Genomic DNA, 18,995 nt, shown 5'->3' on the forward strand with positions numbered 1-18,995 from the left:
GAAAATTATTGTGAATAAATGCTTAATTCCCTGAATTCTTTATAGATATGAACGTAAAACAATCTCAATTCTTGTTGAAAAGCAGACAAGAACGGGCAGTTAGCATTTATTTTACGTAAATATTGTGAATTATGACGCAAATGCTGTAGCGATTAATTTCTCTCATTGATTTTTTCACGACGTTTTAAAATGCAGGCATGGTACAAAAAGTATAATAATTACCTCGAACAAATCACTCCTGAGACAGTCCCTCTTCTTTGTATGCGGTACAGCTTTCGTACTTTTTCAACCTAAATCCAGCGTTGGATCGCTGCATGTTTGACAATAACCGCGACCGGCTTTGACCGACTGAAGCGGAGTGTGGGACGACCCCCTACTTTAAGGCGGGGCGCAGTGTCTGGGAAATGTGTCCTGTCAACATCATTATGAAGTCTATGCTCTTAAGATTGTATAAATGATTGATGATAAGATTATCTTTATTATTAGGGTTTAAGGGGCCTGGTCGTATTTCTCAGATAATTTCTGTTACCTGCAAGCACCCTATTCTTCAATCGCTGAAAGCTATAGCTGTTTAGTATCCGTGCAACCATTACATCATTTTCTTGATTATGTGGATTATGACCATAGGATCAAACAAATTCCTAATGATGAAAGCATTATTATGCCAATTTCATAACTAAAATGCAATTAGAAATACAGAGCATTGTGAGCACACATGCCTGCCTCTTATTTTGTCTTTATTCCACTAATGATGAAGGTCATGTTTTATTCAGCAGGAAACTATAGCAAAAGAAAGAAGATCAACATATGGAAGCAAACATAATTTAGGGGTGTTTTATTCAAAATCAGAATTCAAAATGTGCATTGCCTTCATTTTGGAGGGTATTTGCATGTGGGCCCCTGCACCAAGATGTGTCAGCACTGACTGCAAAATTAATTGATAGTGAATATTGCTGTCTGCCTCTTGACTACATGACTGATGGTAATGAGGTGGGAAAATGGATGCTCCTTTCTGGTAATGTTTAAACAACATGAATATGGAAACCCTGGGGCGTGAATGGCAGGTGACTTAAAAAGTTGACTTCACAGAAAAGATATTTAGGGGGGGTGCTGAGCTCATATGTTTGTCTAATTCACCTCGGATGGCTGGATTTTTTTATTTATTTATTTTTATTTTTTTTATCAACATTTCCTCACTTTTTACCCCACCACCAGGGATTAAATTCAACACAACACACACATACAGCTCGGGTTGGAGAAGCCTTGTTAACATAACTTCAGACAGACACTTCCGTTTTAAATGTATTTAAAGATTTAATTCCTGCAGTTGAAGCCACGCTTGTCGAGACTCGATTATGCAGCCGAACCTGTCACCGGCTGCAGGCGCGGGGAATAAAACCAATGTTTTACCGCTAAGGCAAAACGCCGCTCAAATGTAAATAGCAGGGAGAGAGACAGGCGAGGGTTTTGTGTTTTTAAAGCTTCAACAAAAAAAGCGCCTCAACCCGAGACACCGGAGACACGCGTAGACATGGCGGGCCGCCTCCCTGCCTCAGCGGGCTTTGATCACGCTCAACCTTTTATCGGGGATGACTGGCGGAGGCACCCGCTGCTGTCACTACAAATCTACACGTCTACTTCGGCGTGCGCGCGGGGAGGATGCGGTGCTGGTGCGGCGGGACTCGCGTGGAAGTGGAGGGCGAGGAGGGGTTGGTGCGTGTATAAGCGCGCTTTCATCGCGTACTCCCTGGCGCACGCGCACACCTGTTCAAATGTTTAGGATGGAGCGTGCACATCTGCTCAGCCTCTGATGCTAAAGCAGGGTACAGTGGTGCGCCTGTATGGGGAGGGTCGTAACTTGTCACAGAAGTACTTCAAGTATACTGTAACCTTTGGTTAATTTTTTTTAAACATTATGATGTCATTTAGGTCACTTTGTCCTTCACCAAAATCCAGGTGTAAAAGTGACTAGAATTTCTTGCCGGAACTCACCGACGTGAAGGTCGCCACGGAGCCAGAAATTTTTTGCAATTTTTTTTTCTTTCTTTCTTTCTTTCTTTCTTTCGTTTTTTGTTTTTTTTTTTTTTGTTTTTTGTTTTTTTGGTGGGGGTGGGGGTTCAAACCACTACTGAAATGCAAAGAAAATGGTTTTAGCAGTTATTTCTATAACACATACAAAAACAGATTTTCATTCAAAATTGTATTTTTTCAATGATTTGCAAAATAAAAGTAAATAAAAACAGCAATAACTCCAACCTCCATCTCCTAATTTTTATTTTCCCTCATTTCTTCACATACTAAATGCCAAATCTCAATGTTATCTAGTTAAGAATATAGGATGTATATTAAAATTGAAGACATAAACATTTGCTTTTTTTTTTTTTTTTTTTCTCAAGATATATAAGATATAAGTAAGATAGATTCAGAAAAATGAGTACAAATGACTTATATTATGCTGCGTGAAATGGAATATATTTTGAAGCTCGTGCAAACATTGACTTGTTTAAATGATAAGGAAATGAATAAGTAGCTCAAATAAAACTAAATATAATAAATAAGCCCACTCAACTCTTTCGCTACTCTTAAAGATTTGATCCATTGTATCTTGCAATGCCCTTTTTTTGGTCGCATCAATTTTTTATTTTTTATTTTATTTTTTTTTTGCTGTTCCAGAAAACATGCACATTTGAACCAATCTGAGCTAACTGTCTCTGCTGATCACATGTCAGTATGTCAACCAATTGAACGGATGAGTCCAGGTGTTTTGCTGTGCTGCGTGCATTCACATTGACGTGACTCATCATCGTCAGACTCAAATAACTGCAGCAGCTGGGGAAACCGTCCGTGGAATAAGATAAATAATACACATCGGTGGAAACGGATTACGCTGCACAAGCACTTTTTTATGCTTGTTGTTAACACTTGTGTATATGTAAATCTGATGTTGGTGGATTGTTTTCTTCTTGGAGATGAAATGCATGTGTGGCAGCTAAGCATTTTTTTTTTGTTTGTTTGGTTTGACAGTTGCCGTCATATTTTTGGAATTAAAGCACCGTGTACCAGAACTGCGTTCTGGCCCTGAATCTTATACCGGAACTGCGTTCCTCACCGTTCTGGCCCACTTTCAACCCTGCCTATATCCTATGACAATTATCTATTATTATAGCCAACTAGATTAGACAGCAGTGCATTAACCCTCACTTAAAAGCTATCAAATTAATGTATAAATATAAAAAAAGTTATGTTGGGGGCCATAAGGTACGAAGTTATATTTATTATTCGATATGTCTGTCATTTTTAGCTTAGAATCATTTAGTTAAAAAAAAAAAAAAAAAAAAAAAAAAAAAAAGAAACGACTTTAAAAAATTATTCGCTCGCATATTTTAAACTTTTAAACAAATTATGCCACAATGAAAAAATAGTGTCTGTAAATAAGTCACGGATATCTACCTCATAACTATTGCTTGTTTTTTGTACTGTATGTTCCATATTTTATATGACAAATAATCGATCCAAACAAAGAAAACATTTAAAAATATTTTAAAAATAACGTTTAAAAGTGTAAATATATGAAAAAGAAAATCTCGACCACTCCTTGATGTCTGCAATTTCTGCATCGCGTCCCTTGTTATATTACCATGTTTCACCCATAAAATCCACCAAAAATCTGGCTGTGGCCATGCACAGCTGTGTCTTGGTGACGGTGACACATGCTGCATGGAGTTTTTGAATCAAACAGAGGTAAGTACGCTATAATATCTCGTTACAATCATGGCGTCTTTATGCTCTTTCATGCTCTCACCTCCAGTTAGGGTTTTGCTTTTAAAATTTATTTTTTTTAAAGCCATCCTGTTCAAATTTTTTCTTCCCCCAGAAATTTGAGATTTTAAGCATTCCGATGATGTATCACACATGCATATAGGACAATTTTGAAATGTGGCCAAATTGCGGGTCTCAGAACGGAACTTCAAGTCACCTGAGTGTTTTCGCCATATATATATCCGAGTGGTTAGCACGTACGCCTCACAGTTCTGAGATCAAGTGTTCAATCCTGGGATCTGGCCTTCCTGACTGGAGTTTGCATGTTCTCTCCGTGCCTGTGTGGGTTTTCTCCGGGGACTCCGGTTTCCTCCCAAATCCCAAAAACATGCGTGGTAGGCTGATTTAACACTCTAAATTGTCCGTAGGTATGAGTGTGCGTGTGTATGGTTGTATGTCTCATTGTGCCTTGCGATTGACTGGCAGCCAATTTAGGGTGTACCACACCTACTGCCTGTACTTAGCTTGGATAGGCTCCAGCACCTCCACCACCCTCATGAGGAAAAGCGGCATGGAAAATGAATGAATGAATAAATGTTTATATATATATATATATATATATATATATATATATATATATATATACAGTGGGACAAATAAGTATTTAGTCAACCACTAATTGTGCAAGTTCTCCCACTTGAAAATATTAGAGAGGCCTGTAATTGTCAATATGGGTAAACCTCAACTATGAGAGACAGAATGTGGGGAAAAAATCCCAGAAAATCACATTGTTTGATTATTAAAGAATTTATTTGCAAATCATGGTGGAAAATAAGTATTGGTCAATACCAAAAGTTCATCTCAATACTTTGTTATGTGCCCTTTGTTGGCAATAACAGAGGCCAAACGTTTTCTGTAACTCTTCACAAGCTTTTCACACACTGTTGCTGGTATTTTGGCCCATTCCTCCATACAGATCTCCTCTAGAGAAGTGATGTTTTGGGGCTACCATTGGGCAACAAGGACTTTGAACTCCCTCCACAGATTTTCTATGGGGTTGAGATCTGGAGACTGGCTAGGCCACTCCAGGACCTTGAAATGCTTCTTACGAAGCCACTCCTTTGTTGCCCTGGCTGTATGTTTGGGATCATTGTCATGCTGAAAGACTCAGCCACGTCTCATCTTCAACACCCTTGCTGATGGAAGGAGATTTTTACTCAAAATCTCTCTGTACATGGCCCCATTCATTCTTTCCTTTACACAGATCAGTCGTCCTGGTCCCTTTGCAAAAAAACAGCCCCAAAGCATGATGTTTCCACCCCCATGCTTCTCAGTGGGTATGGTGTTCTTCGGATGCAATTCAGTATTCTTTCTCCTCCAAACACGACAACCTGTGTCTCTACCAAAAAGTTCTATTTTGGTTTCATCTGACCATAACACATTCTCCCAGTCCTCTTCTGGATCATCCAAATGCTCTCTAGCGAACCGCAGACAGTCCCTGACGTGTACTTTCTTCAGCTGGGGGACACGTCTGGCAGTGCAGGATTTGAGTCCCTGGGGGTGCATTGTGTTACTGATAGTAGCCTTTGTTACTGTGGTCCCAGCTCTCTGTAGATCATTCACTAGGTCCCGCCGTGTGGTTCTGGGATTTTTGCTCACTGTTCTTGTTATCATTTTGACGCCATGGGCTGAGATCTTGCATGGAGCCCCAGATCCAGGGAGATTGGTGTTAGGGAGTGGTGTTGTATGTCTTCCATTTTCTTACCTATTGCAGATTCAGTCTTCCCAGCCTGGTGCAGGTCTACAATTATTTCTCTGGTGTCCTTTGACAGCTCTTTGGTCTTTGGTCCATAGTGGAGTTTGGAGTGTGATAAACTGAGGTTGTGGAAATGTGTCTTTTATACCGATAATGAGTTAAAATAGGTGCCATTAATACAGGTAACGAGTGGAGCCTCGTTAGACCTCGTTAGAAGAAGTTGGACCTCTTTGACAGCCAGAAATCTTGCTTGTTTGTAGGTGACCAAATACTTATTTTCCACTCTAATTTGGAAATAAATTCTTTAAAAATTAAACAATGTGATTTTCTGTTTTTTTTCCCCACATTCAGTCTCTCATGGTTGAGGTTTACCCATGTTGACAACTACAGGCCTCTCTAATCTTTTCAAGTAGGAGAACTTGCACAATTAGTGGTTGACTAAATACTTATTTGCCCCACTGTAAATATATATATATATATATATATATTATATATACAGCCTTTGCACGAGCCCTAACAAGTGCGACCAGGTGACGTCATGCGCGGAAAACCGGAAGCAACCGTCACTGACCCAGGAACAAGACGGGAGACGACAACATAGGGGCGATTGACGAGAGAGTTGCGACCGTTGCTGCCGCTTGCGCAATCGTCTGCTTGTCTAAAGTAGGCGATTGGAAGCCAGAGCCAAGATGAACTCTTGCGTCCTGAATGGATTTAAGGCTTCGCCAAGGTTGGTTTGCGTCCTCCCTTGCACGCTGCAGCTAACGGACCGGAGGCTAGCTTTTGTATCAAGTCATTGAATAGACCCTACCCACCGACGTCACAAAACCACGTGCTCGCTGTATGGTTCCGCCCACTTGTCCGTCATTTTGTCTCTGTATTAGCATTGGTTTCAATTGATCGAGGAATTTAAAATGCATTTCATGGAAGACCCGGTGCTTTCTGATGCCGTAAACTCACTGGATGTGTTGCATAAAAGGCGTTATGTGGAAAAGCTTCGTTCTATACAGTCGCCAGATCCATATTTGATGCCCAAATCGATGTTTTTCGACCCACTGTCTTCGCCCTGTCTGCCTGACATCTGCTAGGCTGATATTTACAATTATCTTGTCCACACAAAATCAGCCTATTCTCACGAAAATTTGAAAAACTTCAAAAGCTTGGAGGCTTATAAATACTTCGTTGCTGGTCGGGTGAAACAGGTCCTCGTCCACGAAAATTCGGCAGGAATCTATCTTGTGCTTGGAAAGGTGAGTTACGAAATTTTCAATTCAAAATCTTTTGTTATTGCTAACATCCACTGTCAAGTCTAATGTATTTCATGTCGTTTGTCAATGGAGTTAAGGCTTTTAATGTTTATATGGTTTAGCGATAGCACTCTCACTACATACATTCGTGTATGTTGTCGGCGATTAGCCTAGCAATGATCTTAATTGTGGTTATTTGTCAGCCCAAAACCCTCTAAGTATATCTTAAATGCATCTTACCGGATATAAAATGACTACTACATAGTCTGTGGTGATTTTTTGGTGCCCAGTTTTCACGTCGAATTGCAGCCGTCCATTTCGCTCTCCTCTTTGGATCCCTCGGAATACGGTAAAACTTCAAGTCTCTCCTTCCATCTTCTCTGTTTGTGCAGCCAACAGCCACACACGCCTTCACCATTTTGATTATTAATGTTAAGGAGCAGAAAAACACGTCGTAAATAGGAGGAATGTACGTAGCCGTAACAGGTTAACACTATGTTTTGACGGACAATTGGGCGGTACCATTCAGGAGAGCGGAGTTGTGACGTCACGTGGGTAGGGTCTATAGTCACCCCTCAACGCCTCCTTGAGAAAGCACCATAACACTTTGTGTAATGACAATAAAGGCATTCTCTTCTCTTCTATTCTATTCTCTTCTATTCTATTCTATTCTATACGACGGTAGACGCGTGCGCAGAGCGTCGGCTTTGCTAGCTGCACAACCGACATTTGACAAGTTCACTGGATTTTTCTCTTAAATTTTTTTATTAGAAATTGGCTTTGGTGAGCCATTTATCCGCTGGTTAAAAACATTCTACAACGCTCCAAAAGCCACTGTCAACACAAACGGGGTCACAAAGTTTCTGTCTTCTGTTTCTGTCTCAGGGGAACTCGACAAGGCTGCCCACTTTCACCCCTATTATTCGTTCTATTTATTGAACCATTAGCAATTGCAATAAGACATAATGCTAATATTAAAGGGATCCGCTCGCAAACATTAGAACATAAAATTAACTTATACGCAGACGATATTATATCTAGAAAAAATAGAATCCTCCCTTCATGAGGTTTTTCAACTTATAAAGAAATTTTCACAAGTATCAGATTATTCAAAGCTTTTCTTTTATCCCAAACAATAGTAAGTGATTTAATTACCTGACATGTTTCGACGAACACAGCCTTCGTCATAGGGTCACTGGTGTTGGTGTGACGTGTCTTTATCAGCTGATGGATGACGGCTTGACTCACCTGTCAGATTGACAGGCGAGTCACGCCCTCTGCTGCCCATTCACTCTTCCAGGATGCTGTTCCAGGTCGTAGAGAGCATGTACGCCCCCACGTCCCTGTTGATGGTCCTCGGGCCCCGCTTGCGGATCTCAGTGGCCCCCCTGATCCAGCGCTTATGTCTGTTTTCTTCGGTGCGGATGACTCCGGCCTTTTCCCAGTCCATGATGTGGTTTTCCCTTTTGCAGTGATCAGTGATGGCTGATTTGTGATGTTCTTGTTGTGATTCTTCTTTTATTGCCCTTGTTGGTCTCATTGTTGTCTCCTTTTCACATTCCTTCTTGTGTTCTGTTTTTCTTGAAAGAAAACTCCTCCCTGTCTCCCCAATGTATGGTTTATTGGATGATTTGCATTGAATTTCATATATGGAGTTGCATTTGTTTTCTGGGTGGATTTTATCCTTTGGATGGACCAAAATCTGGCGGAGTGTTGTGTGTGGTGTTACCGGTGTGTTTATGTTGTAGTTTTTCATGACCCTTTGGATACGTTCCGTGACTCCCCTCACGTACGGCAACATCACCATATCTCTGTGTTCTTGTTTTGTTTGTTTTTTTCTTTCCCCCTGATGTTGTCTTGTTCTTGTTTTTGACCTGTCCTGGACCTTTTACTATTGCCCACTGTGGATACTGACACCTTTTTAATGCCTGTTGTATATGTTTTTCTTCCTGTGTTCTGTTTTCCGGGTCCATTATAATTGCCATACGTTAATGCAGTGTTCTGACTACTGACAGTTTGTGGATAGTGGGGTGTTCCGATGCCCATAGGAGGTATTGGTCGGTGTGTGTGGGTTTCCTGTGTACTTTTATTTTGATGTCGCCGTTGTCTGTGTGATGTATGTTTATGTCCAGAATGGCTATGGATTGATCTGTTTCTTCTTCATGGGTGAATTTGATGCTGCCGGTGGTGTCTATAGTGTTGAGGTGGTCCGTGAGTGCTTTCTGTTCCAAATCCTCCATGAAGAAACCGCACATGATGGCAGACATGGCAAATCCTTCTTTTTGTCTGTAAATTGTGTTTTTGCATTGGAAGTAGGTGGAAGTTGCGATGAAATGAAGTAGCTGAGTGATGTCCTGTACTGTTAGATTTGTGCGTTTTTTTCAGTGTTCTGTCTGCAATTAACCTGTCCTGCACTATATGTATGGTGGCCTGCGTGAGTGTTTTGGTGAAGAGTGAAATGACATCATGTGATGTGAGCATTTCATCTTTCTGTACTTTTATGTTTGTGAGTTCTGTGGCAAGTTGTTTTGAGTTGATGCAATGTTGATCTGTGAGACCCAGTAATGGTTTTATTATTTCTGTGAGTGCTTTCAAGGTTATACTCTATGTTACTGATCCTATGCTGTCTACTGTGGGGCGGAGAGGTGTACCTGGTTTATGGATTTTTTGGGTGCCGTACATCCTGGGGATGATGTTTGCTGTGGGTAATGAGTAGTTGTACGACTGTTTGTCTATTTTATTTTCATTAAGTAGTGGTTTGAGTAGCACATTAAGTTGATTGTTTTCTGTTGGGTCCTTTTTTAACACCTCATAAGCATCATCCTGTGCTGCATCTGCTTTTCATATGTGTCGGTGTCCATAATAACTACTGTTCTGCCTTTGTCTGGTGGGAGTATTGTGATATCTTTATCTTTTGATAGTGTTGAAATTGCTCTTGCTTCCTGTTTGGTAATATAGCTGGGTGTTGGTTTGGCCGTTTTTAGTATTCCTGCTATTTCATTGGGTAATGCCGCTTTTTGCCCTGAGTTGTGTATTTTTTCACATGCTAGTTCCGTTGCTAAAATAAATTCCTCCTGCGGTATCTTTTTGAGTGTGACGGCGTAGTTGAGTCCTTTTGCCAAGATGCTGGGCTCGGCCTGTGTGAGATTAAGTTGTGACATGTTTTGAATCCATTTGTCGTTAATGTGCGTGTGGTCCGCTTCTGCCTTCTTTTTCTGTACGATGAGTCCGTCCAGTTTGCGGATGTGTCGGCTTTTGGTGGTTGTGAATTCTTGTTCGTGTATGTTGTCTAAGTGTGCGCGTAGTGTTGCTACCTTGTTGTTGTCCAAGGGAAAATCGGCATTCAAAGTGCTCCGTTAGGCACTGTAGTTCACTGTTGATGTTGTTGAGTTTACTGGTTGTGATCCTTTCCTGATGATCCGCTCCGCGTTCCTGGTTGGGATCGGGCTCTTTATATTCAGGCTGGCCGGTATTACTTCCTCGTCCTGGCAGCGCAAGTTGAATCTCAGGTGGTTTCTGTACCGGGCCCGTTTCCTCGTCAATTTTTCCAGGAGGCGAACTCCTTGACGAAATTTTCTCCATAACTTTCTCTTAATAGTTGTATTTAGTTCATTTTGCCTACTGACTCGCCTGTCTGTCAATCTGACAGGTGGGTCACGCCTTCATCCATCAGCTGATAAAGACGCGTCACACCAACACCAGTGACCCTCTTACGAAGGCGGAAGTGTTCGCCGAAACATGTCAGGTAATTAAATCACCTACTATTGTCTGGGATAAAAGAAAGTTTTGACTAATCTATAAGCGTAGGCAAAATGAACTCAATACAAATATCAGATTATGCTATAAATTGGTCAAAATCAATTGTAATGCCCTTATCAACAAACTCACAATATTCCAATGGGGAACATAAAGTATTTTGGAATCAACATTTCACCAAAACTTACAGAATTACAAGCTAAATCATACACATATCTTGGCAAAATTATGTGAAGATTTGATACACTGGAATAATGTACCCATCTCACTTTTGGGCCGGATGGCAACAGTCAAGATGAAAATATTACCACAAATAAATGATTTGTTCTCCATGATCCCCTGTAAACCCACTCAATAATGGTTTCAAGACCTAGACTCAGCTGTCACAAAATTCTACTTTAAGAACAAGAAAACAGAATTAGGCTTTCCGACTTGTAAAGAAATAAATCAGAGGGGGGTTTAGAGGCTCCCAATTTCCCACACTATTATATAGCAAATCAATACAATATCTTATTAAGTGGTTACATCTGAACACTGAACAACAGTCATGGCTAGAATTAGTGCAAACAGACTGCAGTAGAATACAACTGGCAAACCTCCCCTTCATTAGTTCTAATATCAAGCACCATAGCTGCTTCGAGAATCCATTGATGGCATGTACCTTGAAAGCCTGGTGGAGAGGAATGGAAATTACGCAATCAATTAGCGCTGTGTAAATTTCAACAATCTGGGCTGGCTGGGTGGGGGCCGTGGCCCTGGGTTGCCGCCTGTGCGGCATCTCCGCTCGTCTGCATGGCAGTCGCGCGTTTGGTGGGGCTCATGTGCGGCTGGATGTGATTGGGCGCGCTCGGGTGGAAGGTCTCGATGCCGGGATTGACGGTGGGGCGGCGTAGGGTCGGTTGCCAACGGTCTTACACTCACAAGGGATTAGCACGATTACTAGGTTCTAGATCACAGAGCTGATTTGTGTACACTCTACCCCTCCCAATCACTTATAGACTTCCCCAACCCCCTCCCCTTCTTTCCCTGGTCAACAGGCCCCCCACATGGTGTCAACCGGAAAAACATCTAGCTGACAATAGCACCAACATATTAATAGTTAGTGTAGACGTTAAATGTATTTCTTGTTGTTGTTTGCGTTTCTTTTTTTTTTCTTGTGTTTCTTTTCTTCTGTTCCCCCATAACCCCTTCCTGTTCGCTGCTTTGTCATAATAAACGAGGTATGTTGAATGATCACAATGGGAGTATGTCATACTCTCAGTGTGAAACATTAAAACTGTTCAGACCAACCGGACACCAAGACTTCCATTCTCCGTGTGAAACGGCTGAACAGGACAGGCTTTAAAAATTTTTTTTTTTTTAAATCAACTTTGGGGACACAAGTTTGCAATTAAGGAAATAAGATTTGGCCCATGTGTTTGTGGTCTTGCAGATCTAAATGTCACCCAAGCCCATCCTCCTGAGCACCAGGAGTCAGAATGCATTAAGAAGCAGGAGGAGTCACCATACATCAAGGATGAGCAAGAGTCCGTACCCATTCAAGGTCATTCTAAGCATGGCTTTTTTTCTTCTTCAGATCAGGCAGAAATCAAACAATGGTACCTTCTCATATGTGCGGAAATGTCTTCGTTTAATATAGTGGCTTATCTCATTTAGTAGCTGTGCAATGGACTCGTTCACCGACGTGAGGGTTGTGCCACGGCGTCGACTTTACAATTGTTTGCAGATTGAAAGATTTCTTTCTATGGAAACAAATTTGATTTGTTTGAAGTAGGGCTGTCATAATTATCATGTTAACGGGCGGTAATTAATTTATTTAATTAATCACGTTAAAATATTTGACGCAATTAACGCATATGCCCCAATCAAACAGATTAAAATGACAGCACAGTGCAATGTCCACTTGTTACTTGTGTTTTTTGGAGTTTTGTCGTCCTCTGCTGGCGCTTGGGTGCGACTGATTTTTTTGGCTTCAGCACCCATGAGAGTTGTGTAATTATTGACATCAACAATGGCGGGCTACTAGTTTATTTTTGGATTGAAAATTTTACAAATTTTATTAAAATCAAAACATTAAGAGGGGTTTTAATATAAAATTTCTATAACTTGTACTAACATTTATCTTTTAAGAACTACAAGTGTTTCTATCCATGGATCGCTTTAACAGAATGTTAATAATGTTAATGCCATCTTGTTGATTTATTGTAATAATAAACAAATACAGTACTTATGTACCGTATGTTGAATGTATATATCCATCTTTTGTCTTATCTTTCCATTCCAACAGTAATTTACAGAAAAATATGGCATATTTTATAGATGGTTTGAATTGCTATTAATTACGATTAATTAATTTTGAAGTTGTAATTAACTTGATTAAAAATTTTAATCATTTGACAGCCCTAGTTTGAAGTAATTACATCATGTGCTGTATATAGTGTATATTACGCACAATTACCTGTATAGAACACACACACACACGGAGTGGAGCAAACGAGAACGTAACGTTGTGTAAAACATACCAAAGACAATCACCTGGTCACTCCAACCACACCAAATCAAGTGGAACATTTGTTCATGATACACCTATGTTTACATTGACCAGTGCTTCTCAATTATTTTCTTTTACGGCCCCCTTACCCTAAAAAGAAGATGTAAACATTTTGACGGTCTATATAATATATCATTTGTCTTCTTGTGTCTTGCAGGTTTCGGCAACTATCTTGATCTTGAGTGGCAGGAGTCTCCTGGCGTTAAAGAGGAAGTCGAGCACTGGCATATGAAAGAGGAAGAGCCAGAGCACCTTCGACAGCAAAAGAGAGAAGTGCAACTTCCAATAAAAAAGGAGGAGGTAGAGCTGCCATACGTTAAAGAGGAGGACGATATCACCAGGTCGACTGGTGAGCCCTTGAAGAGTGAAGATGGTCCGACTGAGTCCAGCAGGGAGACTGAGGCCATCGGAGCATCATCAGATAGAAATGGCGCCACGTCACTCTCAACTTACAAAGATGATGGTCATAAAAGATCTCACAGTGACGACAAACTCTGCAAATGCTCTCAGTGTGGGAAAACCTTTGCTAATAACTACACTTGTCGTCTGCATATGAGGAGGCACACTGGCGAAAAACCTTTTGTCTGCTCAGTTTGTGGTCAAAAATTCACTTGGAAGACCAGCTTAATCAGACACACAAGAATCCACACTGGCGAAAAACCTATTTCCTGCTCTGTTTGTGGAAAACGATTTGCTTGGACGGCAGACTTAACTAAACACACAAGCACCCATACTGGTGTAAAACCTTTTTCCTGCTCAGTTTGTGGCCAAGGGTTCAATCGAAAGCAAAACTTAATAGTACACACAAGAACTCACACTGGTGAAAAACCCTTTTCCTGCTCAGTTTGTGGTCAAGGGTTCACTCTAAAGCAAAACTTAATAGTACACACAAGAACCCACATTGGTGAAAAACCTTTTTCCTGCTCAGTTTGTGGAAAAAGATTTGTTAGTTCGGGAGACTTAACAAGACACACAAGAACCCATACTGGTGAAAAACCTTTTTCTTGCCCAGTTTGTGGTAAAGGTTTTGCTCAAATGCAAAACGTAAACGAACACACAAGAACCCACACTGGTGAAAAACCTTTTTCCTGCTTAGTTTGTGGTCAAGGGTTCACTCGAAAGCAAAACATGCAAAGACACATAAGAACCCACACTGGAATATAAAACTTTTTTTCCTGCTCAGTTTGTGGTCAAGGATTCGCTCTGTAGGACCAGATGAAGTGTGTGTTGGTGTGAGAAGCAGTGGCCAGTGACTGTTTTGCCTGTCATCCATGCTGCCTTCATCAGATTGTGCACGCAGGATGATTATTCTGTAGCGCTTCCTGTTGAGGATTACATGTGCTTTGTCAATTCCTTGTTTGACGTGGATCCACACTATTGCCAAAAGTATTGGCTCACCTGATTTAACTCTTAAATTAAGTGGCATTATGTACAGTCATGGACGAAATTATTGGCAACCCTGGAATTTTTCCAGAAAATACAGCATTTCTCACAGAAATTGAAGCAATTACAAATGTTTTCAGTATGAATGTGTATATTTCTTTGATGTGCATTAGAAAAACACAAAGCTGAGAAAAAGTCAAAATTGACGCAATTTTAGATGAACCTCAAAAAACAGGCTGGACAAAATTTTCGGCACCCTCACCTCAATATTTGGAAGAAATAACAAAGCAATCGCTACCTCTAATCATCAACAAGTTTCGTGCACCTCTCTTTTGGACCAATTTTCTTTTGCGAAATGTTCAGGTCTCTCAGATTTTATGGGTGCCTTCTTGCAACAGCAATTTGGAGAGCTCTCCATGGTGTTCAAAATAATTTAGTGCTCATCGATGGCCACCTCAGAATTCTCCAGTGCTTTGTCTCCAACAGTTTCTTGGTGCTATTTGAGGTATGTTTTGGGTCATTGTCCTGTTGGAACACCCATGACCTCTGACGCAGACCCAGTTTTCTGACACTACACCCTACATTCCGGCCCAAAACATTTTGATAGCCTCCATATTTCATGACTCCCGTTGTGATTATTCAACATACCTTGTTTATTATGACAAAGCAGTGAACAGGAAGGGGTTATGGGAGAACAGAAGAAAAGAAACGACAAGAAATACAGTGAACACCTACACTAACTATTAATAAGTTGTTGCTATCGTCAGCTAGATGTATTTCCGGTTGACACCATGTGGGGGGCCTGTTGACCAGGTACAGAAGGGAAGGGGGGTGGGGAAGTCTAAAAGCTAAGTGATTGGGAGGGGTAGAGTTTACACAAATCATCTCTGTGATCTAGAACCCAGTAATCGTGTGAATCCCTTGTGTGTGTAAGCCCGTTGGCAACCAACCCTACGCCGCCCCACCGCTAGTCCCGGCACCGGGATCCCCCATCCGAGCACGCCCAATCACATCCAGCCGCACGTGAGCCCCACCAAACACGCGACAGCCACACAGATGAGCAGAGACACCGCGCAGGCGCCAACCCAGGGCCACGGCACCCACCCAGCCAGCCCGGGGAGGGAGGGTGCCCGGAGGGGTTGTAGTGCAGCCCATCCCTGCTCCCGCAGCCCAGCAAAGGAGCCATCGTTACCCCCACCCCCCACCCCACCCCCGGTCCACCCGCGCTCATATCAACCGGCCCTCAGAGACGGGAAGAGGGGACGCACCACCATCCCCACGCCCGCCCCACCCCCGTCCGAACACCAATGACCTCTGACGCAGACAGTTTTCTGACACTACACCCTATGTTCTGACCCAAAACCTTTTGATAGTCTGTATATTTCATGACTCCTTGCACACTGTCAAGGCAGCCAGAAAAAGCACACAGTGCCTATAGTCAAACATAGTGGAGGTCCAATGGTGTTTTGGGGTAGTTTTGCTGCCTCTGGCACTTGGTGATTTGACAGTGTGCAAGGAGTCTGGAGCAAGATATGTGGAGACCATGAAAATGTTTTGGGCCGCAATGCAGAATGTAGTGTCAGAAAAAAGGGTCTACGTCAGAGGTCATGGGTGATCCAATTGGACAATGACCGAAAACATACCTCAAGTAGCACAAAGAAATGGTTGGACACAAAGCGCTGGAGAATTCTGAGGTGGCCATCGATGTGTCCGGATATAAATCCCATTGAACACCTATGGAGAGATCTCAAAATTGCTGTTGCAAGAAGGGCACCTTCAAATCTGAGAGACCTGGTCTTGGCAAATGAAAAGTGTTCCAAAATTCCATCTGTGAGGTGCACGAAACTTGTTGATGGTTACAGGAAGCGATTTTTTTTTTTTTCTTTTCTTCCAAATGATTCGCAACCAAATATTGAGTTGAAGGTGCCAACAGTTTTGTCCAGCCCCTTTTTTGTTTTCTGTGTAAAATTGTGTACATTTTGGCTGTTCTCTTCAGCCTTTTTTGTGTTTTTCAAATGCAAATCCAAAAAATAAACACATTCACAATGAAAACATTTGTAATTGCGTTAATGTCTGGGAGAAACCGTGTATGTTCTGGAAAAATTCCAGGGGGGCAAATTATTTTGTCCATGACTGTATACATTATTCCCCCTCTTTCAAACTACACTTTTCACAGTTAACATTTGAAACGGTAAACCCCAAATCTACGTAATGCGACTTTAACTCTCATAGTAATCGTACGACTTATTTTCTTGTAGCGACAGTTTGACTTCTTTTATCTTAATATAACAGTATCACTTTAATCTCTCCCTTTTTTTGGCTATTATACTATGAAATGGAAATATGATATTTATATCGTTTGTGCTTTTAATCATACCAGTCCCCGATGATGAAAATCACTCAACTCTGTTTCAAACTTCAAAGTGCTTGTACTCAACCGTACTTGTTTATTTTTAATCATAATAAAGACTGTTTTCATTCAGGACGAGCCTCCTGTTCTGGTCCTTCAGAACAAGCCTGCTGTGTGCATGAAAAATTTTATTGTTCATGTTGTTGTGCCACTGTATGATACAATTCGCCTCGATATGGCAGGGTCACGATATGATACAGTAGTGTTCAAAATATCTGATCTTTGTCAAAATCACACAGATGAAAAAGTGCTTTTACTAGAACCACCCAAACATTTATAGGTTTTCATATTTTAATGAGGATAGCATATAAACAATGACAGAAGGGGAAAAAATATGTGAACCCTCTGCCTAAGGGCAATTGACACTGATTTTTACCAAACAATTTAAGTCAGGTGTGAGCCCAATCACTGATGAGTGGTTTAAAGCTACCCTGCCCACTATAAAAAACACACTCGGTAAGAATTGTCTTGATGGGAAGCATTGTCTGATGTGCACCATTGCTCAGTCAAAAGTAAGAGATGTTGTCTACAAATGGAGACAGTTTGTCACTGTTGCTTCTCTCCCAAGGACTGGCCGTCCACCAAAGATGACGCCAAGAGTTCAGCGCAGAATACTCAGGTGAAAAAGAACCCTAGAGTGTCTTGGTGCAGAAATCACTGGTACAGTTCAATATCTCTGCATTATGATTTGCTGTTTTGCTGCCCCAGGCCTGGACATCTTGCAATCATTAATGGAAGAATGGATTAAAAAGTTTATCAGGATGTTTTGCAGGAAAACCCGAGGCCGTCTGTCAGACAGTTGAGACTAAAAAAAGGATGGATGCTGCAACAAGGCAATGATCCAAAACACAGAATTAAATCAACTTCAGAATGATTTCAGAAGAACAAAATACATGTTTTGGAGTGGCCAAGTCAAAGTCCAGACTTGAACCCCATTGAGATGCTGTGGCATGACCTAAAGACACCGATTTATGCCAGACATCCCAGGAATCTAACTGAACTACAGCAGTTTTGTAGAGTAGAATGGGCCAAGATTAGTTCTGATCGATGTGCCAGACGTATCTGCAGCTACAGGAAGTGTCTGGTTGAAGTTATTGCTGCCAAAACGGGGTTGGGGGCACAATATACAATATATTATATGTGATGGTTCACTTACTTGTCTCCCCCCCCCCATCCCCCTTGTCATTTTTTTGCATACAATCCTCATTAAAATATGAAAACCTGTAAATGTTTGGGTGGTTTTAGATAAACACACTATTTTTTCATCTGTGTGATTTTGACAAAGATCAGATCAACATTTGATGGTAGTTTCATGCAGATATGTGAGAAATTCCAAAAGGTTCAGGTGCTTTTTCATACCACTGTATTTGGACGATTTAAGTTTTGTTTGAACCCCAAGGCTATAAGGACCAAGAGACTGCAAACAATACAGCTTTTGTTAAAAATAACACTGACCCTTTTTTCATTATTTTGTTTGTTTGTTCTAAATTTGTTGATTGTATATGAATTGTTAAATTGTTTATTTGGACATCACATGAAATATTCAGTTCTTTATTAAGAAGTGTTCACATATAGTATGAAAAAAAAAAAAGTATCTAGATATATAAAGTTAAAAAAAAAAAAAATGTTCACATATAAATGTCTGATCTTGTTTAATGGAAAAGAAAGTGATTTAAAGAAGGTAAACAACAAAAATTAACATTGTTATTCTCGTTAAACCAAATTTATCAACAAAAATATATTCTAACAGAGGAAAGATTTAGGACACCATACCACATAATAGCTAGTGTGAAATAACTTCAGTGAGATGCCTTTTTTTTAGCCATCTACCAGTCTTTGACATCGGTCTGAAGAAAATTTGCCCCACTCCTCAGCGTAGAATAGTTTTAGCCTTGAGATGTTTGAGGTGTTTGCATGTACAGCTCGTTTCAAGTCACCCCACAGCATCTCAATGGGATTAAGATCTGGGCTTTGACTCGGCCATTCTAGGACTCTCTTTTTCTTCCTTTTCAGCCAGTCCTTGGTGGATTTACTGGTATGTTTTGGGTCATTGTCATGTTGCAGAGTGCAGTTTCGCTTCAGCTTTAACTTTTTCACATAAGATCTCACATGTTCCTCAAGCACCTTCTTTTT

At 41.0% G+C, this 18,995-nt stretch overlaps 1 protein-coding gene across 5 annotated transcripts; it reads left to right on the forward strand.

Annotated features, from left to right (window-relative positions):
- Positions 1-6,087: 6,087 nt before the first annotated feature.
- On the forward strand, positions 6,088-16,061 carry LOC130907687 (gastrula zinc finger protein XlCGF17.1-like). 5 transcript variants are annotated; one of them, XM_057823056.1, is made up of 4 exons: positions 6,088-6,765; positions 10,412-10,507; positions 11,951-12,061; positions 13,227-16,061. In XM_057823056.1, exons 2-4 carry the CDS (start codon positions 10,501-10,503, stop codon positions 14,231-14,233), a joined length of 1,125 nt encoding a protein of 374 aa, XP_057679039.1. In that variant the 5' UTR covers positions 6,088-6,765; positions 10,412-10,500; the 3' UTR covers positions 14,234-16,061. The 5 variants fall into 5 exon arrangements, with proteins under 5 accessions (XP_057679039.1, XP_057679038.1, XP_057679041.1 ...); XM_057823055.1 differs by having other exon boundaries at positions 6,088-6,245; XM_057823058.1 differs by lacking the exon at positions 10,412-10,507.
- Positions 16,062-18,995: the final 2,934 nt, after the last annotated feature.

This window comes from Corythoichthys intestinalis, chromosome 19 (genome assembly GCF_030265065.1).
Source record: "Corythoichthys intestinalis isolate RoL2023-P3 chromosome 19, ASM3026506v1, whole genome shotgun sequence".
NCBI lineage: Eukaryota > Metazoa > Chordata > Actinopteri > Syngnathiformes > Syngnathidae > Corythoichthys > Corythoichthys intestinalis.